The following is a 27,289-nucleotide window of genomic DNA, read 5'->3' on the forward strand; positions in this document are numbered from 1 at the left end:
AGCGAGCCGATCCAAAGCTGGGACCCAGGAGCTTCCTCCAGGTCTCCCATGTGGGTGCAGGGACCCAAAGACTTGGGTTGTTGCCTTCCCATGTGCATTAGCAGGGAGCTGGATTAGAAATGGAGCAGCCAGGACTCAAACCAGTGCCCACGTAGGATGCTGGCACCACAGATGATGGTTTTATCTGATATGCCACAGCTCCAGCCCTTTATACTTACTTTCGTTGCATACACCCAACGCCTGGCAGTCTGGGAAATCCCACAGATGTCTTCTACTATAATGTTTTTTAATACCTAAAATAAAAAGCACCATATTAGCCAGCAAACCAATTATATAAAAATACCAGCATCAATATATTTCCTAAGAATAAAATGTGCATATGGTAATACCAATACTTTTGAATGAACACCATATCATAGAAGTTAGCATAGGAGTCAAATCGCAGACATAACTTTGAAACAATATTTTACTAAAAATAAGAGAAAAGCTGTTATATCTGCCAGCGTCTCAGGGGCTGCTAAAGCCGTGTAACCCAAGGCCTACAGTTGCTACTGCGGGCGATGCTAAACTGCAGAAAATTAGTGCCAACCAAGATGGAACAAGTGTTTGCACCCAGGCTCCTGGAGTCTGCGTCATACTCACGGAGTTCTGTCCCCCTTGTCTCTTCCTATATTCCCAGCAGGCCTCATTCAGACACTACTTAATGCCCAGGACAGCCCCACCTGGCCCCAACCTGGCTATGGCTGAAAGACATAAATTATCTAGAGACAACTGGCCACTTGCCCAACCAAATGGGCAAAGGGCCTGGGGACTGGTTGAGAGGGAGTGATTACAAGTTTGATCCCCTCCCCAGGCCCCAATCCAGCTCCCTGCTAATGGATTGGGAAAGCAGCAGATGATGGCCCAAGCCTTAGGCCCCTGTAATCACATGGGAGACCCAGAGGAAACTCCTGGTTCCTGCTTTGGATCAGCTCAGCTCCAGCTGTGTGGCCACTTGAGGAGTGAACCAGTGGGTGAGAGATCTCACTCCTCTTTGTAATTCTGCCTTTCAAAATGGAACAACAATACTTTTTTTTTGAAGTCCCAGGTTAGAAGAAACTAACAAGAAAAGGCCAAGGAGGGTAGGCCCTGGATAGGAGATCCAACCCCCAAAGGGTCTCCACTCAGTGCAAGGACCCCAGCTCCATCCAGAGGCATCGCCAAAGGTTGTCCTCTGAGCTGCTGAGTGCCAGTCCTGCCTGGAACTAACAGGTTCACCCAGGTCTGGTGCTGCCACACAGCTGTTCAGGCGCCTAAGCTGGCTGTCAAACACAGAGCAGGCAAGGCAGTGACTGTTGGCAGAGGGAATGTCCCACGGAGAGCCCATGTGTCCTTGGAGATAGAGATAATGCTGCTGCCGGCTGGATGAGAACAAGTGGGCTCAATGGGCAATGATGGCACACACTGTGGATCACCATCCTGCCTGCCCTCTGCTGTCAGAGAGAGCTCTCTGCTGCTGTCAGCAGGTGGAAGGCCAGAGGGACACCTGCACCACCATCGCCTTCACCACAGGCAGGTGAACTTGGAAGACAAAGAAGCCCCCGCCCCCTAAGCTGCCCCAAGCCATCAGAACCCACCACACTGTTGAATACTATGATATGTGGGGAGGGAACAGCCTGGATCGAAAATCTGTAGTCGGCCTTGCCAAGCTGGAAGAGGCAAAGGTTAGAGACCTCACCATGGAACTGGGTTAAACGTTCACTGCAGAGTGTTTGGTGAAAAAAAAAAAATCTGGAGTATGTCCATAGTTGCATTTTTTTTTCTCCAGGGAAATAACCATAGATCAAAGCAGTAATTGAAACAAACAAGCAAACGGCTGGGGATCACAGATGGAGAATGTTCGTGTCTCCTTCCTGGGATTGCTAAGAAGTCTTGGGGACAAGACGAGGTGGAAGGTAGAGGAACGGTTCTCCAAATGGTGCAATTTCAGGGACCAGTGATTGAAGAAGAAAGATTCAAGGGTAGGTGCCATAATTCACAGCCTGTGGTGTTGCTCTGAAAATGACCCAGGAGTGGGAGTAGCTTCAGTTGACCTCTGCAGGGAGGGAAGCAGGGCCTCTCTCTTGCTACGGAACTATTTTCCCTGGCATGCGGCCAAACAGTAATGACATTTTGATACGGTTATGTTTCCTTTTTTGAAGAAAGTACCTCGAAACAGCAAAGGAGACGTCTCTGAAATCTTCAAACAATTCAGTGCTTGAGCTCTCTTCACCTGGGACAAACTCCTCGGTAGCCTGTCTGGCCCTGGTGCCAAGGACAAGCAGCTCTGTGGGCAGGGGAGGGGACTATCTGGCCTTTAGGAGACCTGCAAAGTCACTTGGTCTGGCCCTGCCGAGGCAGCAGCAGGTGGGATTTGAAATTCACTCAGGCTCATTATAAAGTTGATAATTTGGTATGGCCTGTAAATGGTATTATAAATATTGAAATTGCGCTTGGCAGAAAAAAAGGTTCTCCTCCCCTGTGGGAATAACTGAAATCTGGCCAAGGTCAAGGCCCGGGCCATGCTTACCTAACTGAACTGTTGTCATTTAGCCATAGCTCTCCCTGTCAAGGTTGAGCTAATGACTGTAGTTTTAAATTTCTTCAGCTAAATCTGCAAGATCTGCTTTTTACTATTTGCTTTGCGGTGGCAGATAGATTGCATAAAACGACCGACTGAGCTGTTGCGAGAGAGAAGGAAAGGCAGAACTCTTCCCGGAGAGCTGGGTTGCTCTGAAGCCAAGAGCTTCTTCCGGGTTTGTCATGTGGGTGCAGGGACACAGCACTTGGGCCAATCTCCCGCTGCTTTCCCAGGCACATTCGTAAGGAAATGGATCAGAAGTGGAGCTGCCAGCACATGGACCAGCGCTCATTTGGGGCGCTGACACGGCCGGCAGCAGCTTTCCACACTCCACTACAGCTCCACCCACCTCCACCCCTCCCTGTTCTGAAGCTTTTCGTCCTGTGCACCCTCCACATCCCCTCCGCTCTTCCTCAGATTCCCAGAAATCACCATTTGCCCCACTTGCTGTTTCTGCATTTCACTTCCTCAAATCCTGCACAGACCTGGAGCCATGTATCCTTTCGTGACTGGCTTGTTTCACTCCAGATTTAACCTTATGGTAGCAGGTGTCAGCGCCTTCTTTTTGAAGGCTGAGAAATACTCCATAAAATGTAGATACAGTTTTCACTATCTCTTGGAAAACTTCACGGCTCTGTAACTTTAAAACATTATTTACTTATTTTTGTTTTATTTGAAAGGCCGAGAGATCTCCATTCACTGGTTCACTCCCTCAATGCCTGCAGTAGGTCAAAGTCAGCACAGAGATCTCCATCTGGGTCTCCCCTGGGGGAGGCAGGGACCCAAGCACTTGGGTCATCAACTGTTGCCTCCCAGGGTGCTCATTAGCAGAAATGCTGGATTGGAAGTGATGCAGTCGAGGCTTGAATCAGCACTCAGATCTGGAATCCAGTGCAACTGGATCTGCTTTACCTGACCAAAAGGATCACTTCTTGACCCAAGTGAGAGAAGAAACAGGCAGCTGAGGAGCTTTGTCAACCGGCATGCCCTTGGGCAGTAGAGGTCAGTTGCTCTGCCAGTTTCCCCTGGTGGAAGTGAGGGGCGTCTAATGACCAGCTGTGGTTCGCAGTTCAACTACGCTCTCAAGGCCTCGCACATGCTGGCCCTTGGGAGCAGGAAACAGTGAGCAGCCATGACAAATATGCATAATAGTATGGAATGTGAGCAAATTATCAGAAGGGATTTGCATACCCATCCCAACCCTAGAACTTTCCCTTTTGCATCCACAAAGTCTAAGATGTCTCAACACTCACCTATTTCAACAGTTTATGCAAGGGCTCAGGGGGCCAGCCCCCTTGCAGAGAAGGGCTGCAGCAAGGCAGTTCCTCCAGGCTGCTGAGAGGGCATGGGGGAGGGGAGAGAAGAAATTCAGCAGGGGAGGGGGACTAAGCAGTTAGGACTGGAGGAAGGAGAAGGAGGAGCCTAGAAAAAAAGGAGGCGGGGAGAGGTTATAGGAAGGCAAGGGAAGAGATAACCGAAGAGAATGAAGACAGCAATTAAGAGAACAGGTGGAGCAGGCATTGTGCTGCAGCATGTTAAGCTGCCACTTAGTAAGTCCACACGTCCAAGTGCTCCATTTGTAGCTCCTGTCTCCCACGTGGGCGACCTGGATGAAGCTCCCAGCTCCTGACTGCTGCCCGGCCCCAGCTGGTGTGAGCATGAGTCCCCCCCCCCCCCTCTGGCTTTCAAGTAAATAAAAATAAACAAAAGAAAATTTGAGAGAGAGGACACAGGAAGTAGAGGCGCAGACAAGATGAAAGAAGAGAGAAGCCAGAAATGATAAACATGTCGTCTAAAAAATCTATTCATCTCTAAGCATTCTGCACTCTTTTTGTGAGGCAGTGAGAGCAAAATAGGAAGAGGCCCTCCTTTATTTTCTTAGGAAAAGAACACAGACCGGAGGTGGGAGTGGAATGGCAGTTTTCCACACAAAGGGAGAGCCCCTGGTCTCTCCGAGCCCTGCCATCCTCCATGCCAGCGGCAGAGGTCATATACACACAGCGCACTGAGAGGACCAGGCGGTCGTTGGGGCTCTAGCAGGTGTGCAGGGGTTAAAAGGGAGGGTTGATGGTGGTGGGCTGCACGGTGGTGGTGTCCAGAGAAGGCCACCTCAAGGCCTTTCCCAGGGTGAACCCTGGTGGGAAGGGGCAGGCTTTCTGGGGTTTCCCAGCGTCCGGGGCTCCTCCTCCTCCAGACCTGCGTGTGGCGCCATAAAAGACACAAACATCCACCAACTCGGATCAGCTCTGCAAACAGCACCCTCAGCCCTTCCACGCCAGATAACACAGATAACCTCTCCCCCCCCCCCCAAGAAGGAACCATCCTAACTCTTGCTGAGTTAACACCCACTAGCCCTCCTTCACGGCCATAAAGATGCACAACCCAGGGACTGCAAACACGGAGTGGGGGGAACACCTATACCCACAAAGCCCAAGATTGGGCAAGGCGATTGTGGTCACCCAACGCTTGAGTCCGTTCACCTCTCCAACTTCTGGCTGCTGCTGCTGGTTAAACGAGTGCAGCCCCAACCCGCTGGCTGCACAGCCGCTCTGCTATGATGCATAGCAAGAGGAGTTCCAAAAAGACACTCAGCCACGGGTAGGGAGGTGAGAGAGAAGCTGGGCCCACTCCTGCACGCCCTGGCGGCGCGGCGGGCGCCTTCTGGAACGAAGCCCACCCCTCCCCCGCCTTCCCCTCCGGCTTTTCTGAGCCCCGGCGGGGGAGGGGCGGCACGCCCTGGTTAGAAGGCTCGGGAGCGTGGGGGGGGGGGGGGGTGTCAAGGCGGTGTTCCCGGCGGTCACGAACTCTGTGTGTGCATGCACGCGCTGCAGCCACACTGCCCTTTCCAAAGGCGGCCGTCTTCCAGGGGCAGGTGAGCACGGCGCGGGAGACGGATGAAGCGCTTTTTGTTGGGGGTAGTTCCTGTTATTCTTCTCTAGCCCCTTTCCTAGACCCCTTTCCCCAGGTTTTTAGGAAGGTGTGTGTAAGACAGACTAAACATCAAGTTTTCCTGGAAGAAACACCAAAGAAACATTCAATTACAATAAAAATAACAACAGCAATAAACTGCTGTGCTCCGTCCTAGTGAATGCACCAGCACTAATAACACATCTAGCTCCGGAGATCGCAGCCGCTCCGGCACTGCGGTGAGCTTTGGGGGTCGCAGACCTTCCAAGCCGCGGCGTGGCTGGGCAGGGTAGAAGGGTCCGGGCTCCGGGCAGCGTGCACCTCGCCCCCACTGCCCGGTCCGCAGCGGGAACCGGCGGGAGAGGGCGTGCTCTAACGCGGGCCCGCCTCCTCCTCAGGATCCAGGGCGGGCCGAGCTGAGCGCGCCGGGCCCCTGTTAAAGAGGCGCGCGGAGGCGGGCGCCGCGCACACTGCGTGTGGCGCGCGGAGGAGCCGCACACGTGTCTCCCGGAGTCGGGCGCCGAGTTCTCCCTCACGATCCTGACGCCCCGTGTGCCCCTTTGGGTGCTCGCCCGCCCCTGCCCGCGTGAGTGGGATCCCGCTTAGTTCCTCAAGCTCAGTAGCCAAGCTTGGCCCAGCCACTTGGTTCCGAGGAGCGGCGCTGTGGTGTGTGTGGTGTGTGGTGTGTGGTGTGTGTTAGGGGGTGGGGGGGTGAGAGAAGGAGCACTGCGCATGCGGAGCTCCAAATTCAAACAGCTGTTCCCTGAGGCCGGAGGGCGGGCGGCCCGCGAGCCGCTGGGCTAGGGGAGGTTTTCGCCAGGGGCAGGCTCCTCGGAAGTCATGGTGGACCGGGGTCCTCTGCTCACCTCGGCCATCATCTTCTACCTGGCCATCGGGGCGGCGATCTTCGAAGTGCTGGAGGAGCCGCACTGGAAGGAGGCCAAGAAAAACTACTACACGCAGAAGCTGCATCTGCTCAAGGAGTTCCCCTGCCTGGGTCAGGAGGGCCTGGACAAGATCCTGCAGGTGAGCCGCTGCCTTGGACCCCGACAGGCACCCTGGGACAGCTGCAGCTCCAGACCGTGGGTTACGCGACCCAGGTTCCCACGGTGGGGCTGTGTCTCCCGCCGGGGCCCCTAGGCGCGGAGAGCCCAATTTGTCGTTGGGTTTGGCTCCTGGGCGACCTGGGTTTCGCCGTGGCGGGGTGTGGGTGTGCGGGCGGATAAAGGCGTTTATCTTTCCTTGGAGACGCTCCCGGAGTCCTCGGAACCGGGCTGGGTGCCACCCCTCGCGCCTCTACCGCTGCTCTCCAGGGCTGGTGCAGCTCGCGCCGGCCAGAGCTGCGGGAAGGGTCCTGGGTTCTGAGCCTGGTCAATGAGGGGGGTGGTAGAAAGGCATGGGGGGTTCTGCTGAGGGGCCCACTGGCCAATGGCCGGTGGCTGGAGTGGCGCGCGGACTTCCGGGAAGGTATACTCGTGTGGGCATCCCTAAAGGCTGGAGTTAAAACTTGATCAACGTGGGAGGCTGAACGAAACCGGATAGTCCGGAAGGTGGGGATGTGCGACATGGGGGGCCTTCCTGTGCTTTGACGGAGAGTTTTGTGGGTGCACTAGCCCTGCAGGTGGCCATGACCTCACAGATCAGTTGGGGGTTAATGGCCTTAACTGGGACCTAGAGAGGAGATCCTTCCAGCCCCGTTTCCTGAAGGCTCAGCATCAGCTCCGCCCTTCTCAGTGGATGAAGCCAAAAGGGATGCCTGGTGAGGAGCATTTTATTCACAGCCTCTGGAGTGACCTTCATTTTTCGGATCCCATCCACGATGTGGGCAGGAACTCTCATTCCTTCCTTCCTCTGGCCCCTGGCTGCTGGGAGATAGCCTGTCACCAGTGGTCCCGCCCTTGGGTCCCCAGGTGCGCGGCCAAGCTGCCTTGCCAGGCCTGTAGAAACTTGTCCTCTAGGGAGGTGGTGGACGGGAAGGTCCAGACTGTGGAGTTCTGGTCGGCTTGGCCCGGAGAGTCTCCTGCCGGTAGCAGTTCCCCCTGGATATTGGAGACTAAGATGCTGAGAATTAGCTTCAAGATATTGGGAAGATTAGGCTCAGAATAGCATGAGTTGGTGATGGGGGGATGCCCCAGCTTCCTTCTGGCATGGCCGGAAGGATGAGGGGTCTCTATGATTTTCCTGGAGGAAACAATTGCCCTGGAGAACCGGAGCTTTTGTTTGGTTTGCTTCGGGCTTTGTTTGGAGCAGCATAGACGGGGAGTGTGATAAAGCCTTTAGCTGCCCCCCAAACACTTCCCTCTTCATCGACTCCTCCTCCGCCACTGCAGGGGAAGGAAGGAAAGAATTCAAGGCTGGATGTGGGAAAATAAACTTCAAAACACAAGGAGCAGGGAAAGGGGAGGGGGCAGACGTCCAGAGGCTGGGCAGCCGGCTGCAGCTGCTGGTGGTGGTAGTGGTGCTGCTGGTGGTGTCCACACAGCTTCCTTAAGGTGTTGGAACAAACAAATTGCCTCTTATTCAAGATCCTGCTCAGTCAGTCCACAGCTAATCCCCCAAGGTAGGCAGGTAACTTTTAGAGAAAGGATTTGGCATCAGGCCAGTCTGATTTAGATATGATTATAGATAAGTTCTTTAACAACAAGGTCCTGTCCCCATTCTTGGCCAGAAAAAAAAAAAAAAAACCAAAACCAAAAGAAAAAAAGAAAAAAAAAATACCCCACCCATCTCAAACCAACCCTAACTGGGTAAGTCCCCTCCCTGCATAGGAAAAACCCAAGAAAGGACTGCAGACCAGTGGAAGCTTTCCCTTGTGCCTTTTAGTTTGCATAAATCTGCTGCAGTCTGACTCCAGGCACCTCCCTGGGCCTCAGGAAATTAGTTTAAGGGAATACAGAAGTGGCCAAAAGTCTTCTTTCCCATTAAGAGGCCGCTTGGGGTTTCCCACCCAAGGGTCCAGGGCCTTTATTGTAGCTGGTTCTGGTGAGTACAAAGGAGTCCCTAGCTAGGAATTCCTGAAGTGGGAGCTGGAACCCAGCCAGGGATTTGAGAAGGAAGAGGGTGCATTCTGGATAGGGGGTATTTGTGCTGGAAACCCATCAGCTCTTTCAGATGCGTGAGAAAGGGAGTTGGCTCCCAGGGTCGTCAGGTGCTTCCTGCCCTACTCAGACTGTGATTTGAATTCAGGCGCACAGAGGCTGTCTTTTCAGCTTTGGGGACATGTGGTCACCCACTTTCCTGCCTGCAGAACCATTTTGAACCCTGGCTCCGAAGCAGAGACTCCCACAGAGGAAGTCCCGGTGAAGCCACGCACCTGCTCTGCCCTGGTCACGATGGGTGGTATTCTAGCAGACGGCAGAGGTGACTTGGCCATTTACCCCTGGAGCCGGTGAATAAGGGCTTGGCTTTGGGCGAGGCTCCAGTGACATGGAAATACAGGTGAGCAGTCTGTGGCTAGCCTTGGTTGGGCACTCAGCTGAGCCAGTGGTATCTCAACCTATGTCCTTGTCTATTCTTGACAGTGATCACAGAGAAATTCTGTTGTCAACACAGGCACTGCATCGCCAGGAGGGAGGGCTCCTGCAGCTTCACCCACCTTTGACCTCCCTGCTGGGATTGTTGCTGTGTCAGTGAGCTTAGTAAGCTGCCCCTCTGGACTCTGCTCTGCTGGAGAATAATATTTTCTATTTCCTCCAGAGCATGCGCTGGCATGCAGGCTTCTGTGATGTTGGCCAGCTCACCTGGCCACTCCTGCAGGACTGTGGCCACGTGTCTGTCCACCCGGTGCACCTCTCCTTGTGGAATTCTCTCTTTCCTCTCCCCAACCAATTGGAGGAAAGGAATGACAACTCTTCTGCCTTGGTCTAGCTTGCAGTGTTTATAAGAAAGGGAGGATTAAGAGGCCCCTTGCCCACAGACCACTTGGAAGAGGTGTTCTCTTGCATTCTTAATGGGCTCTTGATGACCACCCCTAAAAAAGGGGAATGTGAAGAAGATGATACTGCTCGCCTACGATTCTGTAATGCAGTTAGATTTCACATCTCAGGATGATACTTTCAAAGTATAGCAGAAGTGAATTGGTCAATCTCTGCTAAGTACTTACTTTCCCCAGGCACTGAACAAGGATGTAGAAATACTGGATATTGGGCCCGGTTCTGTCTTGCTGAGATGGAGGATAAATAAACCCTCTTTGAAACAAGATAGAGGACATAGCCTTGATACAGGTGCCCAGGAGGGTCTGTTATTTTCAGATGACACCTTCCTTCTATTTATTGGAAAGACTGAGGGTGAACCAGAGAGAGACTGTGCGATGTTTGCTTTTGTCTAGCTGATACCTGCTCTAAGTGCCCCCAGCAGCCCCTGGCCCAGCGTGAAGCTAGGAGTCCATAAAGCAATCCCACGTGGGCAGGTAAGGGTTGAGACTGAAAGTTCCTGGCTAGGGCAAAGAAGGGAAGAAGATCCTACCAAAAGGATGGCAAGTTGTCTGTCCTTTATCCTAGCCCGGGTTTCTTTTTTTCTTTTTTTAAGATTTATTTGTTTTTATTGGAAAGTCAGATATACAGAGAGGAGAGACAGAGAGGAAGATCTTCTGTCTGTTGATCCACTCCCTAAGTGACTGCAACAGACAGTGCTGCACCAATCTGGAGCCAGGAGCCAGGAGCATCTTCCGGGTCTTCCATGGGTCTTCCATGCGGGTGCAGAGTCCCAAGGCATTGGGCCATCCTGGACTGATTTCCCAGGCCCAAAGCAGAGAGCTGGATGGGAAGCGGGGCCGCCGTGCGATCCTGGCGCGTTTAAGGCGGGAACTTTAGCCGCTAGGCCAGGGCGCTGGACCCCCAGGGTTTTTGATGTGATTCTTGGTTTTCCTGTCACCCCAGGGCTTGCCTCGCTCTGGTGCCCCACACAGGCTTTTGTGCTTTGGGCCACTGAGCTAGCCTGAAAGCCTCTCGACTCCCCTGGCCTCCCCCATAAAGTGCAAGATGTACCCCTTTCATTTCCTGTGTTTTTCACACTATACTGCACATACTGCTGTTTGTCTACAGTGGTAAGGCATTTCTGACCTCCTATTAATAACACATGGCCTTCTCCCCACATTAGAAAAATACAGCCATAAGCTATGATGACATTACATCCAGCCCAAATGCTTAGAATGGGGCACATCGAATGATTTGGGCAAGTAAGAGTTAATCAGAACATTTTTTTCTTCCCCCCAACCCAAACACACACCCTCTTTGTTTTAAACTTTGGTGGAAATTGTAAAATGCACTGGTCTCCTTAACTGCCTTTGTGAGCCGAAGGAAACACAATGGACCTTTTGATTATCGGGACTTGGAGGCCTCCTCTGTCCACATCATTGGTTTGAGCTTCAAATGCAGCGTGGATAAGTTGGGTTCCTGTGAGATAATGGACAGCAGAGGCTCCTTCCTGGTGGCTTCCTTTTCTTGTTTGTGTTAACTGTTCTGGGTCGAGTTTTAATAGTTAAAGTGAGTATTTTAAATTGTTTCTGAGAGCTTTACTAGAACCCTTAACCGTGGTTACAGGTGGTACAATAATGGTGAAGAGAATTGCCGAGGGTGGAAATTTGCACATGTTGACAGGCACCAGTGAGGGGGGCTCCTTCCAGGAGGGGTACAAAGGAGGTGATGATTGCTTCTTCTAAGTATTTTCCTGGGGTTTTGCCCTATTTATAGTCTGGTGTTTAACAGCAACACAGTCCTCCGGTTTTTGGATGCTGTACTTGGCCCTGAGCTCAGGTCAGAGGCTTTCATCTGCAGCTGGGCTGTTTGCTCTCGGATGGAGTTCAGCCTCTGAACTCGGGAGTGGGGGCTGGCATTGGGGTTGGGAGCAGGGAAGAACAAGGCTTTGGGGAACTGAGGAGCCCTCAGACCCCCAAAGAACCAGTCAGAACTGACTGACAGGAACTGGGTGATGGCGTGGCTCCTCTGTTTCTATGACTTCCCTTCCCAGAGTGGGGAAGGAGACAGGTGGATTTTTTATGGAAGATGTCTCTAAGTGCCTTTGCACTTGGAGTAAGATAGAAGGGCCTGGCCTGTTATGCACCCTGCCCACGGATGGCAGTGTGGCCAAGGGACAGGCGGGGGTCTCTTCAGGCACTGCTTCCGGGGCTGCTGTAGCTGGAAGATTGCTCATTGGAGCAGTTTGCCTGGTGGTCAAGGGGTGGCCTTTCTGAGAGTAGGACTTGCCACGTAGCAAGAGCTGAGTGTTAGCTGATACCAGCAGTGTCACTAGCGGGACGGGGCAGGGGTGGTCCATGCATGTGGGTATCGCAAAGAATCGGGAAAATCTTCCTAAAGTAGAAGCAAGGTCCACTTGAGGGTGGGGAGGAAAAGAAACCAAGAAAACACAAAATTTGCCATTGCATCAACTTTTAAGTGTGCTGAAACATATGGTTTAGTAGTGTCAGCTGTATATATTCAAATAGCTTTGAAACATATCTCTAGAACTTTTCCCTTTAGCAAAATAAGCTAGACCCATTCAACGGCTGTCTTTTTCTCTCTCTGCCCCACTCCTGGCAACTAGTATTGACGTTTCTGCTTTTATGAACTTGATGACCTCGAATGTCTCCTGTGGGATCATATAGCATTTTTGCCTTCTGTTGTATCAAAGGGTATAACTACTGTGGAAATACAATGCGGGGATTCCTTAAACTGTTAAAAATAGAACTACCATGTGCTCCAGCAGTCTCACATATCACTAAAGTTTTTTCAACGTTTTGATTTATTATGCAAAAGGCGTCAGAATCGGAAAGAATTTTTTTTTTTATTACAAAGTCAGATGTACAAAGGGGAGGAAAGATAGAGAGGAAGATCTTCCGTCTGATGATTCACTCCCCAATTACTGCAACAGCTGGTGCTGTGCCCATCCAAAGCCAGGAGTCCATAGGCTCCTCCGGGTCTCCCATGCGGGTGCAGGAACCCAAGACCTTGCACCATCCTCAGCTGTCTTCCCAGGTCACAACCAGGGAGCTGGATGGGAAGTGGGGCCGCCAGGATTAGAACCGGCGCCCATATGGGATCCTGGTGCATTCAAGGTGGGGACTTTAGCCACTAGGCCACCGTGCCAGGCCCAGAAAGAATTTTTTTTTAAGGACTTACTTAATTGCAACTTAGAGATCTTCCATCTGCTTGTTTACTCCCAAAATGTCTGCAATGGTTGGGGCTAGGCCAAAAAGTCAGCATCCAGAAACTCCATCTGGTTCTGCCACCTGGGTGGCAGGGGCCCAAGTGGGGGCAGGCACATTAGTAAGAAGCTGGATTAGAAGCAGAGCCGGAACTTAAACCCAGGCTTGCTGATATCAACACAGGGACCAGGTGTCATCTTCATAAGAGAGGCAGATTTATAGAGACAAAAAGATCTTCCTTTGGCTGGTTCACTTCCCAAGTGGCCGCAATAGCTGGAGCTGAGCCAATCAGGAGCCAGGAGCCTCTTCCAGGTCTCCCAGTTGCGTGCAGGGTCCCAAGGCTTTGGGCCATCCTCAGCTGCTTTCCCAGGCCAAAAGCAGGGAGCTGGATGGGGAGTGGAGTGGAGTGGAGCAGCTAGAAAAAGAACTGATGCCTATATGGGATCCCAGCACTTGAATGGGAAGTAGCCATTGAGTCCTTGTGCTTGCCTCCTATCCCCTACTGCCATGGTAGTATTTTAACCTTTTAGCCAAATGCCAGCCCCTCTAACTGCTTTTTCAAAAAACCGCCCTGTTGGCTGCAGGCATCCTCTCACACACACCCCCCACGTAACCAGGGTTAGAGGAAATTGCCTTTCTGGGTTTAGCCAAGGAATTTGAACTCCATCAAAGTTTTTTTTTTTTTTTTTTTCAATTTCAAATTAGGGCTGTGAAGATGACATTTGAGACAGCACCTTCTTTCTTTATAGCCCTTGACAACTTAAAAGAAGTGCAATATTCTCTTAACAGTATTTTCTGTGGGCTGAGCCCTTCCCCCATGCGTGTTATTGTAAGGATGCCTCATTGCTCCTTGTGATGTGAGGGAGTGTGGGTTTTTTTCCAACCTCCACCTAACCCCGAAACCCACACCCCCCCAACTTTCAGTTAGGGCGTCTATCATGAGCCTCTGGGGAAGGCAGAGTCTGGGTACTTGGCCCAGCTGAAGATGTTCCCCGTCCTGTAACACCCGTTTGTATAAAGAGCCACTGTGCTGCAGACCTACAAAACCTCCCCTAGACTTGGGCGACGTGATGGGGGCGAAGGGCCACGGTGAGGGAACACAGATGAAGGTGGTAGTGGTGGTGGGGCTCCCTTCTGGCTGGCTGTTGTTTGTGTATCAGGAAGCCTCTGAAGCCAGAGGGGAGGGTCTATAGCCCTGGAGAGCTCAGTGTAGCTGGGGAGAGGAAATTAGGCCATGGACGGGAAACCAGGGAATGCACTGCGGAGTGCCGAGTGATGGGTGGCAGATGGTAGAGACTGGAGAGGTGGCGGAGGGTGGGAGGGCTTTGGAGGATTTGGTTTGTGCTTCCTGCTGCTTGTAGAAGCCCTTGGCCTGTGGGGGAATCTGAGCAAGACGCAGGACCCTGAACTGGAGGAAGGAGAGGCAAGGAGTGTATTTATGAGATTGGTATGGGCCAATGCACCTGAACTCCCAAAGTGTGCACCATGGAGAGAAAAGATGGGTGCTTTTTTTGTTTTGTTTTGTTTTGTTTTGTTTTGTTGCTTTTGGACTTGGAGAAGACCAGCTTAAGGGATGAGTGGTGTGGAATGCCTACTGTGTGCAATCTGTCTCCTTGAACCAGTGCTGAGGGATGGGTATGTATTCCTACTGTTGTCCCTCCATACAAAATTGTGGAGACCATGTCTATACAGCACAGTAGAGCTGACATTCAACTCCCCTCTTGCTAACTCAGCACGTTTACTTGTGTCTGAGTGGGTGCAAGCAACTCCTAACTGAGCAGTTACCTGGCCGCAGGCTGAGCCCAGGGGCATTATCTCAACGTTTCATAGATGCCATGGGCTGTAGGTGTTATGATCAGCACTGCTGTATAGCTGGAATGGGCGTTTGAACCCAGATTTCACTCAACACCATTTGGCTCCGCCATGGACTGTGTTGAAGGCTAAATATGCGGGGAACAGGGGCACCAAGATGGGAAAGTACAGGGCCTGTGTGGTGCCAAGCTCGCAGGATCCTGAACATTATAACTCTTGATTTTCTCTTTTCACATGTGAAATGGGATAATAGAACAGTGTCTCCCTCCATATGAACCGGGAGTGCCAAGCGTGTGTGCTGGGTGGTCCACTGTACATTAACTACTGTGGTTTCCATTTCCCATTTTCCTGCCCTACCCCTCTCCCTTTTTTAAAGAGTTATTTATTTTTATTAGAAAGGCAGATTTACAGAGAGAAGTAGAGACAGAGAAAGAAAGATCTTTCATCCACTGGTTTATTTCCCCAATGGCTAGAGCTGAGCCAATCTGAAGCCAGGAACCAGGAACTTGTTTTGGGTCTCCCATGTAGTTGTGGGGTCCCAAGGTTTTGCTGTTTTTCTAGGCCACAAGCAGGGAGCTGGATAGGAAGTAGAGCAGCCGGGACACAAATCGTTGCTTGCATGGGATGCTGGCACTTGTAGGTAGAGGATTAGCTCTTTGAGCCATTGCACAGCCCCTCTCTGGCTCCTGTGTTCCTGAAAGCTCTTCACGTGCCAGCTCTGCATTGATCTTGGATCAGTAGGTGGGGGACAGGGAAGATGCTAACCCACCATGTCCTTCTGGGTGGCACACCCCCTATTGTTCATGTTCTACAGATTCACCCATAACCCTACTTGCCAAAAGAGTACACAGCCAACCCGTAGACATACGAAAGTTTTACATCTGATTTCCAAGGCCCATCCCAGGCCTTGGTTACACATCCTTGTATGGAGAATTCCTGGATCCAGATGGCCTCAAGGGCCATCACCTACTTACAGATGGTGGCCTCCCAGTGTCTGGGGTCAGAGTTGAGCCTTCACTGGGGACAGGCACTGCCTGCTGCTGCGCAGAGGGCCTGTGGTGGCTGGGACCCTTTGACTTTGAGATGTGTGTTCTTTGTCCTCTCCTCCATCTAAATATTTGGGTTTTCCGCTGAAACATTTCGTCAGGATTGTATACTTCTGGCTGTTGTCACCTCCCATGCCCCAGTGTAATCTGGCTGCAGCCGCTCAGCTGGGCCCTCGGATCTGGGAGAGAAGCCACACTGGGCTGAGCGCTGGCTGGTGACGGGCCCTGAGGGCTGCCTTCTGTGCCTTGTCGGGTGGGGCTGTCTGTGACTCCACACTGGAACCTCTCCTGAACCACTGCTTTGAGCTGATGGAAGGCTGATTCTGACTTGCAGCCTGTGACATGTGACCCTCTCCCAGCCTTATCTCTCTGAAGTCATTCATTCCTTCATTCAAGCAAGCATAGTGCGCCTGTCCAGTTAGGTCCTGCTTGACTGCAGGAGGTCTGTGTGGCCAGCAGCTGTGTCTCTCCACCCCTGAGTCTACATGACCAGGTGTAGTTCTTGACATGCTCAGTGATCCGTTGTGCCTGTGTGCCCAGCAGTGCGCCAGTCTCAGGGGGGCACTTCCACTTGGATGTCCATCCTGGAGGGGCAGAGCCTGCTGCAGGATCTGGGCAACGTGAGTCCACACACATGAACCAAGCTAGACTCTAGCTGTGGGCTCGTGAAAGGGGGAGGCCGGATTGCCATGATTATAGTTAATTCCCATTTTCCCCTTCAAGCCTCATGAGGTGGGGCTTGGACAAGGACAGTCCTTCTTATTGTGTTTCGGGGGTTGATTGGTAATTCCCTATTTATGGGTTTTTGTGTGATAATTTCTGTTGGGCACCTTTGAAGTCCATTCTTGTAGTCCTCGCTCTCTTTCTTTTAAGATTTATTTATTTTTATTGGAAGGGCAGATATACAGAGAGAAGGAGAAAAAAAAAGAAAGATCTTCCATCCGCTGGTTCACTCCACAAATGGCCGCAACGGCCAGAGCTGAGCTGATCCGAAGCCAGAAGCCCAGAACAGGAAGCTTCTTTTGGGTCCCCCATGTGGGTGCAGGGTTCCAAGACTTTGGGCTGTCCTCAACTACTTTCCCAGGCCACAAGCAGGGAGCTGGATGGGAAGTGCAGCAGCTAGGATAAGAACCAGTGTCCCTATGGGATTCTGGCTTTTGCAAGGTGAGGATTAGCCAACAGAGCCATTGCACAGGGTCCTCTTACGGTTCTTCATAGAAGAAATGCTTTGCTGTCATCTGTAGTCTCCACACTGCTCTGCAGCCTACCACAGCGTGTCCCTCCTGTCTCCCTGCTTGGCCCTTCCTGTCCACCATCTCCATCTGCCCCGTCCCCAGCCTCCCACTACCACCACCACCATTCTGCCTGCTTGGAGATCAGCTTTGTGATAGGAGTGAGGACAAGTGGTACCCCTCTTTCAAGTCACCCCTGAGATTTGCTCCCACTTCTGCCAATTGTGAAACCCCCCTTCTCCAGCACCTTGCTTGATTTGAACATGGCATTGCCCACCCACCATGGGAGAGGAGAAAGGTGGTGCAGGTCACGTGTGGGGCTGGGGGGACGGGGCCATGCAGTTTATACTGAGTTAACCTTGAAGACAGCTTGCTATAATGCCCCTTTGGGGGGCGGGATACTTTCAGAACTCACAGCTGTTCTGTTGAGAACCCAGCTTCCCATCTCCCCTCTCCCCCCACCCTGGTTTCATGAATATTCCCTCACTCCCCTCCCCACCCCACAAGTCCTCATGGGCTCTGTGAATGGCTGGAGGGAGCCTGGGTCTCAGCTTTCAAGGATCTGTAGGTCTCACACTTAGTCCATGTTTCCTAAGCATATATTGTTGTTTATTACCTGAGGATTTTATGCCCAGTCCTGCCTGAGGACTACAGCGCAGCGAACGAGAGCCCTGGGCCCTGCCTTTTATGGACTTTGTTGAGAAGGCAGGAGGGCAAGTGCAAGAGCTGGGGAGGAAACTGCACGCAGACCCTTCTTGCTTTTTTTTTTTTTTTTCTGCACGGCCTCTGAGCAGGTGCTGGGGGTGGAGTGGGGGAAGCCCAGACTGTGTAGAGAAGGGCCCTCCCTGGCTGATAGCACCATGGCACGAGAGAGCAGTTCCCACCCCTCGGCCCATCCTGCAGTGGGGGAGCACAGGAGGTGTTGGCAGGGTGTTGCCATGGGCAGCTGGGAAGTGCATGACATGACCTAGTCCCCTAAGAAGTTTGCAAATATGCACGACTTGGCTCCCGCATGCACCCTCCCCTGACACACACACACACCCCTCTTGCCATATTCCCATTCTACAAACCCATTCATCTGAGACCTTTATTGTGTTCCCTCTGTGGGACCTGACTCTGGGAGATCTGGCAACCCAGTGGATATCATCCCATGTACTCAATGGGAAACAGAGGGGTTGTTGTGGAGTGATGAGGCTGGCGCAGAACCAAGGTCGAAGTGATGTAGCAGCTACAAGCTCTGGAGCGTACTTTGCTGACCCATATCTGAGCCCACTCCTAAGCCTTTTCCGAGTTGTCTTTGCATCAGAAACTGCTGGCAATGTATTTCATGCAAGCTCTGGGCCTGTCTGGTTTCCTCACCTGCCCTGGGATCCTGGGCTGCCTGGGAGTCTTTGGAGAAAGAGGCAGTAGGTGGAGAGTGCGGTAAGCCCGAGGCTTAGAAAGGAGGATGTTTTTCTGGGCCAGCCAGAGCCTGGGGCTGAGAGAATCGGCTGCTTCCTGCTCTCAGGAGCCCTTCTAGCCCTGTGCTCAGCTGTCCCGGGAGTTGCAAGCTGGGTTTGGAAGCTGGCAGAGGGTGCCTCATGCTCCACTATCTGCATTCACCCAAAATGTAAGGCTGCAGGGAGCTTCGTGGTTATTTAATTGGCCTCCAGCCTCCCAGAGTCAAGGCCTGGAGTTTAGATTGTATAACTTGTTCAAGGTTACTCTGCTCACCAGGGGGCAAGGGTGAAGGCAGGGGAGGGGGGTGCAATAAAGGAGCAATTAGAGCTAAGTGGGGGTAATTAGGGAAGGGTTCTTAGAAGCAGTGGCCCCCAAGAGGATGCTGCTTGGTACAAAGGTGTTTGCTGTCCCTCCTAACAGGTGTCCTGGTCATCCCAGCCCTCCAGGAACCAGGTAGCCAACCAGGTCATGACCCCAGAACACACACCCTTCCTCTGTCCTCTGCCTCAGACAAGCAGCCAGGGCACTGGTGGTATCATGGATGTTCTGCTGGTTGCATGACTTCACTATCTTTGTGGACCCCTGCCCTTGATCCCAGTGGACCTCCCAACGGACTATGGAAACCCTCTCACTAGGGAGAGGAGACTCTCTGTGACCCTGCATTGGGGTAGCAAGTCTCAGCAAGTTTAGGTTGAGTGATAAGAGCTGACTTTGAGGGGGGTGGAGGCAAGGACAGCTGCACCTTTCACCTAGGGCACACGCAGTTGCTGCCGTGGCTTTTTGGCACCTCGGTTCCCCATCCACGGTGAAAGACGGGCACAGACAGGCGCGTCTTTGCGTGTTGTTTTGCAGCTGGATCACTGAGTCCTGGTGGTGCAGCCTGCTGCTTGGACCCAGGCCTTCTGAGCACAGGACCACAGCTCTGGGAGATTTACCTATTGCTCAGGTGCCATAGTGTCCATCTCTGCCAGCCCGAGGTCAAGTCACCCTGCATACCCTGGAGTCCGTCCGCACCCAGGAAGTGCCCTGTGCACTTGCCTGCTGGCCCAGAGCCAGGCACTGTTTGCTCTTGGGGGTTCAGACACCCTGCCGCCCCCGCCAAGCACCTCTGTTTCCTGATCATATTGACTTTACATAGATTTGTTTGCCGTTTTGAACATAAAACATTTTAATGCTGGAAAACCTGGGCTATATAAATGGGTGCTGCCGCTCACCCCACCCGTCCTCCCCCTCCCACTCCATCCTGAACAAACAGGTCCCTGACCTTGGTTCACCACTTTCGCCCACCCCTTGCCCCTTGGCAGGTCTGTGGGTCAGGGAGGGGGGACCCTGAGGCTGAGAGCCACCAAGAAAGAATCGGGGAGATGGCAGGGAGGCGCAGGGGCCTCTTAGCTGTAGGGAGTTCTGTCAGTCCACACACAGCCTGCTGTGTCCTGGTATCTCTTCTCTTGGCCTCCCCAGAGGCAAGAGACTGGGGAGGACTCTAGTGCTCATTTTGGGAAGGAAGCGGCTTCATCTCCTTTCTCAAGGGGTCTGGAACAACCCTGATAATCGCCCACCCGACAAGGCACAAATGGGTAGTGTGCTGCTTAGGGTGTGGGGGCTGGCCCTTGCACTTGGCCATTGCTTATGGTTGGAGTGCACTTGTGTTTACTTGGAGTTCTTGCTCCTCTCCAGCCCCCCTAGTTCAGCATGGAGGTGGGCACCTGTCCATAGAATTTTACAGGGAAGAGAATGCGTGTCCCATCCCTCCTGTTCAAATAAAGCTCACCTCCCAGGGCCGAGGAATGCATCCCGTCACTGTTGGCTTTGGAAGGGTGCCTTCTCGGTGTCCACTGCACGCCCAGGGGAGAAGTGCTGAGTGGGGCCCTGCCACAGGGGTGTCTTGTCAGCACCCTCCTCCCCCACCTGGGGGGAGCAGGAAAAGGGAGGGTGCCCCGGTGAGCAGCTTTTCAGCAACCACTGCCAGTCCCCTCCCGCCCTCCCTCCTGCCCTGTTCCACTGCCCAGGCTCCAGCCAGTCCTGCCGCTCACAAGAAATCAGTGCTCGGTGTGTTGTGTTCCCCACCACTGTGGGGCCCAGCAGCCAGCCAGGGTCTGGGCTGCGTGGCTAGGTCAGCTCACTGCATGCCTGGCAGCTGAGAACTCGATCATGAAGGCATGTGTCAACTCTGTGTCCAGCACTGGCTTAAGGGTTGCGGGACTTCAGTGAGAATTGTCAGACAGCCTTCCTGCCTTGGATATAGGTGCGACCCTAACGTTTGGGGAGATTGCTGCCATGCACTGTGGGTTCAGGGTCATTTGCTCCTCCAAGAGAAGCAGGTGCCTATAGCCTATGGCTGTCAGGGGCAGCTCCCTGGACCTTGAGGTTGCCTGCGTTGGTGTCTGTCATTCTTCCGCAGTTAGCATCCTCACTGTAGATTTTTGCCTTGTCCATCCTTGCCCAGCAGCTTCCCCAGCTCCTACTCACAGCTCATCCATCGGATCCCAAATCCAGCACCCTGTCAGGACAATACATGAAGGGCATCCCTGAAGCTGTCTTTGTCTTTGCCCTATGTCCCAGCATCCCTCAGACCCAGAGGAGACCATGCCTGGCCAGGTCCTCCTCCTCACCACCCAGCAAGGGCCCTGGAACTGGTCACCCTTCCCTGGCCCTGGTGTGTACAGTGTCCCGCTGGCCTAGGACACTCTGTTCCCTGTGGAGAGATCGATAGTTTGCCTTGGCAAAGTGTGTGTCAGCATCCCCCGGGGTGTGGGTGAGGTAGGGTTGGGGGGTATGTTGTAGCCCTTTCTGGACTCAATGGAGGCTGTAGGGCCAAGGCAGGGTAACTTGGGATGCTGGGAAAACTTGGGGGTGCTGTTGAGGATAATTCTGTGTCCCCGTGTCCCAGCCTCTCTGTTTTTGGAACCCCTGGGACTCAGGGCAATGTGGTTCAGCCTTTCTCCACCTGCTGTGCTGGGGGCCCATTGTGTGCAAGGGCTTCACTTCTCCCCTGGGCGCTAGACTTCCGGTAGCTGGCTTCCTGCATAGGCACACACTCCCACACTCCTCAGCTACTGAATTGGTGTTGATTGATGAGGTTGATGGGCTCTGGAGTGGCATAGGAGACCCTTAGGCTGGGGCTCCCCCAGGTTTAGAGCTTCTCAGAGTAGGGCTAAGTGGAGATTACCCAAAAACAACTAGGACATGAGTTGGAGTTGTGGAAGGCAGGGAGGCTGGCCACAAAGTGCGTGTCTGTTAGTGCTGAGTCACAGAATCTTAATTTAAAACCAGAAGCCAGGCAGGTGCTGAGTCTGGGGGTGATAGGGTTACAGACGGCTTTCTTTCTCTTCCTCTGCCTCCCACATTTGCCCAGGTAATGGTGTTTGTATGACTTTTGTAGCAAAGAATTCAGTTCCTTTAAGGGAGAGATAATCTGCATCACTTCCCACCCCTTGCCCTGTCAAGATTTGTTTTTTATTTATTTAAAAGGCAGTTACAGAGAGAGAATTCTTCCACCTGCCAATTCACTCCCCAGATGGCCACAGTGACCAGAGCTGGGTCAGGCTGAAGCCAGGAGCTTCTTCCAGGTCTCCCACAGGGGTGCAGGGGCCCAAGCTCTTGGACCATCTTCTGCTGCCTTCTGGATACTCAACTTCCTCCTCCAGGCACCAGAGCAGCCCATGGGGGGCCTTCAGTTCAGCTCCCAGGGAGGCAACTTGACTAAGGAAGGGGGTCGCAGGGACTGGTGACATGGGAAGGCTTTGATCTGCAAGTTTCTGCCCAGGAAGAGAGGACAGGCTCCCTAACCCTGAGCTGTACCCAGTGTTTGTCCGTGTCCTGCATAAGGCCTGCTGTGCACCAAGTCCCCTGTGAGCCCACCAGGATTGACACACATGGCAAGCAGTGACCATGGTTGTCATTTAGAGGTGGGAATGTATCATACACACAGAGACCCCGGGGCTTGGAATAATGTGAAGGTGCAGGGAAGGCAGAGACCCTGGCTGGGGGAATAGGTCAGTCACCACGCCCATTTCCAAGTGACTCTGGCTGCGTGGAGGCCCGCAGGTAGAGAGCAGAAATGTTCTCTCTTTAGGGTTCTAAACCTACACCAGGCTTTATTGCAAGCTCCATCAGCCTTTCTTCCTGCTCTGCATTGGAGAGCTGACAGCCTTGGGGCTGGGGGCCTGGCCTGAGACTCCTCCTCCCTCACACCAGAGAGGGTCTCCCCATCCTGCTTATGAGCTAGTGGACACTGGCCAGGCGAATACACCTGCCATACAGGTGGCAGGAGTTACAGGCATCATAGGATTCAGGTGGGTCCTGCTTAAGCTCTCTGATTTGGAGCTCATGGATTCCAAGTTCTTTCTTGTCACCTGCTCCTGCCGCAGCTGCTGAGCTCTGTCCCCATTGTGACTGTCCCCCACTCCCAGGAGGAATGCATGTGCCTTAAGTTAGCCTACATAAGGGATCTTCACTGGGAAAGTGCACCTGCTAACTCGACCCCCTGTATCCGCTCCCCCTCCCAAACCTTCAAAGAATGAAAGAAGAGGTTCACTTAAGTTTTCTGGGCTTCCCCAGGGGCCCTGGGCCAGGGTGAACGTGAAAAGAAGGGGTGGGCACAGCTTTTAGTAGGTGGAGCATCTGGCTGGGTCCGAGTTGGTCTTCTGAGCTCCAGTTTTTCCCAGATGTGTTGGAATTTCTGTTGTAAATCAGAACAGAGTCGTTAACCTTTCAAGGAAAATGAGTTTATTATGGAGCAGGATAGTGCGCCAAAGGGGAAGGCAAAATAGAGTTTTAATGAAGTGAACATACAAACAGTCATGCTACGTGCACATCTCAGGCAGGCAAAGTGAGAGTTAAGGAGGTCGGCGTGCCCTCAGACAGTAACATTCAACAGGCCAGAGGCTCTCAGTGTTCCAAGTCTCACCCGAAGCAACACATTTGCGGAGTTCATGGTTGGTCTTGTCATCGTTGTCTATTTAAGCTGATCCACATCGCTTCTCTCTCTGCTTTGTGTCCAGGATGCTGTGCTCATCGCTGGGTTCCCATATTGTTTTCTGTCGTGTAGTCATCACCTTTCAGCCTGCCTGTCCCTGGTTAGGCTGTGCCAGGGCCTTTATCTTGCACTGCCTTTGTCTAGCCTCGGGTCCTGTCCTGAGCTAGCAAACTTGGTCTGTGGGACTCTGGGTGATTTGTGCCTGGATGGGAGGAGGGGCTGGTGCCTGGCCACACATGGCATCTGCAGCAGGCCGACACAGGTACACTTTTGTCTTTTCAGAGTGGAGGATGGCCCAGGCCTTCCACCCCCAACTGCCAGCCCCCGAGGGCTGGTGGAGGTGAAGAGAGCCCTTGTTCTCCGTTTGCCCTCTGCCCACACCCTACCCTTCCTGGGAAGTGACCAGGAGCTCATTTTGCATATAGGGGAGGACAGGCTGGATCCTGGATCCTCAGTGACCCTGGCAATGAGCCTTACATCCCCAGCCCTCCCCTCCCAGGCCTGCCTGGGCACAGGCCACTCTCAAGAGGAGCGTTGCCACTCACAGGAGACAATTCTTCCCGGACTCTGGCTGCAGCCCCAGGGGGACGTGGGTGGTGTTTACTTTCCCTTCTTTCTGCCTCCCCCAGCTGCACACACACACAGACACGCACACATGCACACACACCACATACTTAGCCCCCCCGCCCGCCCCCGTGACCCTGGATTGGGAAGCTGCTCTCCCTGGTCTGGTTACCCAGTTTCATGTCCATTTGCTGTGCTAGTCTTCCGATCCAGCGACCTGAGAATTGGTGGGAAGATGGTCATATTCTCACATTACGAATTAAAAAGCTGAGTTAGGAGTGCACTCGAACATTCTTCTGCCTGGGTGAGGGGGAGATGCTCTTGCTTAAAACCCCAGCCCTGATGTGTGTGTGTGTGTGTGTGTGTGTGTGTGTGTGTGTGTGTACACGCCCATGCACGCACAAGGCTTCGCAATGGTGGCTGTGTGTGTCTCAGAGTTAAGATTCTTGCTACTGTGGCAGGAGAGTTTCCATTTCCTGTTGCCTGACTTGGTCCTGGGCCCCAGGTTGGGGGGGGGAGGCAACAAGAGTTGGTTTTTCCAATCCCCACCCTCCGCTCACCTCAGCCCAGCCTCTCTGTCCTCGGAAGGGTCGGGTTGTGTTTTTCCATGCCTTTAGCACAAAACAGCCCTGTATGTCTTCACCCTGCTCACACCCCTCTCACCCCAGTTGGCTGGAGGTGGGAGAGGGTGGAGATCCATCCATTGCCTGCTTGGCCCCTGTGCCTTCTGGTGTAGCTATGTCACCGTGGCAGGGTGGGGGTCCTCTGGGTACCACATCCCTATTTTGATCTCCAAACAGGGCATCAGTGACTGGAGCTTCTGCTGTATGGAGCTGGTTCTGGAACAGAGGAGTCTGAACTTTAAGGACTAAACTGTTTTGCATCCTGCCCAGTGGTTCAAGGTGGTGTGGGCACCGTGGCCTTGACTCGAGCTTATCATTGTGACTCAGCCCACTGGTTGGAGCCTGGAATTTGGGAGACCCATCGAGGCAGAGGGCTCCCTCGCCTGGCCTAGGGCATCACCAGTCCCCAGGATGCCTGAGTCGGGTTGTGCTGTTACAATTTATTCCAGGGAGGATGCAGACCAGCTGCTGTCTGTCTCCAGCTGGAGTCTGAACAGAAGGAAATGGGCTTGGACTGCAGCCGGGGGATTTAGGTTAGAGCCAGACAATAAGGAAGGATTTCGTGACAGGTGTTTGATTCTGCAGGGAAGGGTGGTAGCGAGGGGATGCTGGGTTGAAAAGATCAGTTCCACTGACTGATGAGCCCCTGGGGCTTGGTTTGTGATTGGCAGGAAGGCAGGATCCTCCTCTGAGGATCAGGGAAGAGGCTGAGGGCCCTGCCCCCAGGGAGCAGCACCTGCTACTGCTAATGAGTGAATAGGTTTACAATTTAACCTCTTGATCTGCTTAAACTAATTATAACAAACGGATTGACCACCGCCTGAGATGATGATGGGCAGTTTCACTTGCTACCCTATACTGCTAGCCAAGAGCAAGGGGGAGGGTGAGAATAGGCTGGGGCATCTTGAGGGGGTAAATCCCCCAGCCCTTCTCAGGATGAGGGGTATACGTATGACCTGGAGGAATGAAGGCAGCAGGGCATAGGGGAAAGCCTTCTTCCTGTGGAGTTGAGATGTTGGACTGTGGGGTACCTTGTACTTTGAAGTCCCTGAAAGAGGACTCCCCAGGCCTGGCAGCTGTGTCCAGGGAAACAGGATGGGAAGCAGTGGCCACATGCGGTGTCCACAGAAGGCCCAACAAAGTTGTTCTCTCCACACCCCTTCATACCTGCCCACCTCCATCTCTGGAATGATGATGGTTCCAAAGTCCACAGGATTTTGACTTCCCGAGCTGGCACAGCTGGGCTAGGAAGAAAGCCACTGGCTGCAGTCTGCCCGGGGAAGCAAATTCCAGGGCTCTCACCATCTCGGTCATCAGAGCGGGCAGCTTACAGCGCAAGCCCGGCAGCCCCTGAAGGCACACATCTTGGAGACTGGGAGAACTCGCTAGAGTTTGGTTCTGTAGGGGGGTGAAACGCCTGCCTTTCGAGCCTTGGAAAGAAGTTATAGGCCAGATAAATGAGACACCTTGTAGAATGTGTAAGACTAGAGAGGTGTTGGACAGTGGCAGATGTTCTAGAATGGAGAGGACCTGTGACAGCTATGGGAAGACACCTATAGTAGCAGGTGACCTGCTCATGGGTGCCGGGGCTGTAGTTGGAACCCAGCTGTATCTGCTTCTAAAGCTAAGGTCCTCTGCCTTCGCACTGCTCATGGGCAAGGTGGGAGGGATGGTCACAAACAATCTTTGCAGTGGACTGGCCACCCCTGATTTGTGTGTCCCCCTGCAGGCGGGGCTGGGCTCAGGAGGACAGGGGGCTGGCATAAGACTGAGCTACTGGGCAGTGAGGCAGTAGCTCCTCCTTGGCGCCTGTGGCCAAGGCAGGGAGCTGGTGAGTCAGCAATTCTCGTGACCTCCTTTGTGGCCTGCCCTTGGAGGGCTGTTTTCAGAAACCTTGAGTGGAGCAGGAGGTGGGAGGTGGGGAATCTGAGCATCTCTAGGGTGTGGGTAGGTAGGGCACCCAAATGTATGCTCACTATAAATAGCAGTGGGGATTAAGCCTCTGGGTGTTACCACTCCGCCTGTCACCTGTGTTGCCCTGGTACCTGCCTTGCTTGCCCAAGTTGGCATTTCTTAGTACAGTGTAGGGTCAGGGAGGGATGGTCTGATTGCTCTGTAGAAAGAACCGGTGCCTGAGGGATAGGGCAGATCTTGTGAGACTGGCTGAGGAGTTACAGGAACAGGAGGTGCTGGGTGAGTGCGGGGGCTTGAGGGTAGCAGAAGCCAACCCAAGCCCCTGTGAGCCTTGTGATAGAAGATGAGAGGCGCCAGAGAGGGTTGCCAATGTCGACCTGGAAGGTACGACAAGGCCTGGATGGACACTGAATCCAGTGCAAGATACCTGTGGCTCCCGAGAACCCCCACCCTTCAGTGGGACGGAGAAAGGGAGCCTGCGGTGTCAGGCTTGGCAAACCCCAGGGGTGCCAGCCATTCTGCCCCGCTCATGTTGCTGGCTCAGTTGTTGGGAAGCACCTCTTGGCGTCCATCAGGGTGAGAGTGAGGTCAAGTTGCCAGTACAGGGCCCAGCATTGTGGATAGGGCACAACCTCAGACCAAACACAGGGCTGAGGACCAGGCATGCCCTGAGCAGGCTGTGACTTGAGGATGGGAGAGGCTGCAGGTGGATGTCCATTTTGTCATTCAAGCCTCACCTCCATCCTTGTGCCAGTCTTTAGAGAGTAAGATGGGAGTGGATTTTGAGAAGGGGGGCTCTGGGGTTATTGGTATGTATGTGTGTGTGTGTGTGTATGTGAGAGAGAGAGAGAGAGAGAGAGAGAGAGATTGGAAGGGAGGGGCTCTTGCTTGCTCCCCAGGCCCAGTTCTTAAGCACAGTAGTGGCTCTGGGAGTTAGGAGAGGGTTTGCATCACCCCACAGGTCCAGGGGTGTCCACTGAGGCCCCTCAGTTCACAGTGCTGTCCTGTAGCAAGCTCAGGACCCGCCAGCTCG

At 53.2% G+C, this 27,289-nt stretch overlaps 1 protein-coding gene across 1 annotated transcript in view; it reads left to right on the top strand.

Moving 5' to 3' along the window:
• The first annotated feature begins 5,968 nt into the window (after positions 1–5,968).
• Positions 5,969–27,289, top strand: part of KCNK5 (potassium two pore domain channel subfamily K member 5) — a 37,229-nt gene continuing 15,908 nt past the window's right edge. The window contains exon 1 of the mRNA XM_004590335.2: positions 5,969–6,532. Within this exon, the coding sequence (XP_004590392.2) occupies positions 6,347–6,532 (186 nt within the window). The 5' untranslated portion in view covers positions 5,969–6,346. The remainder of the gene's footprint in view (positions 6,533–27,289) is intronic.

The sequence above is a fragment of the Ochotona princeps genome, chromosome 1 (genome assembly GCF_030435755.1).
Source record: "Ochotona princeps isolate mOchPri1 chromosome 1, mOchPri1.hap1, whole genome shotgun sequence".
NCBI classification, from domain to species: domain Eukaryota; kingdom Metazoa; phylum Chordata; class Mammalia; order Lagomorpha; family Ochotonidae; genus Ochotona; species Ochotona princeps.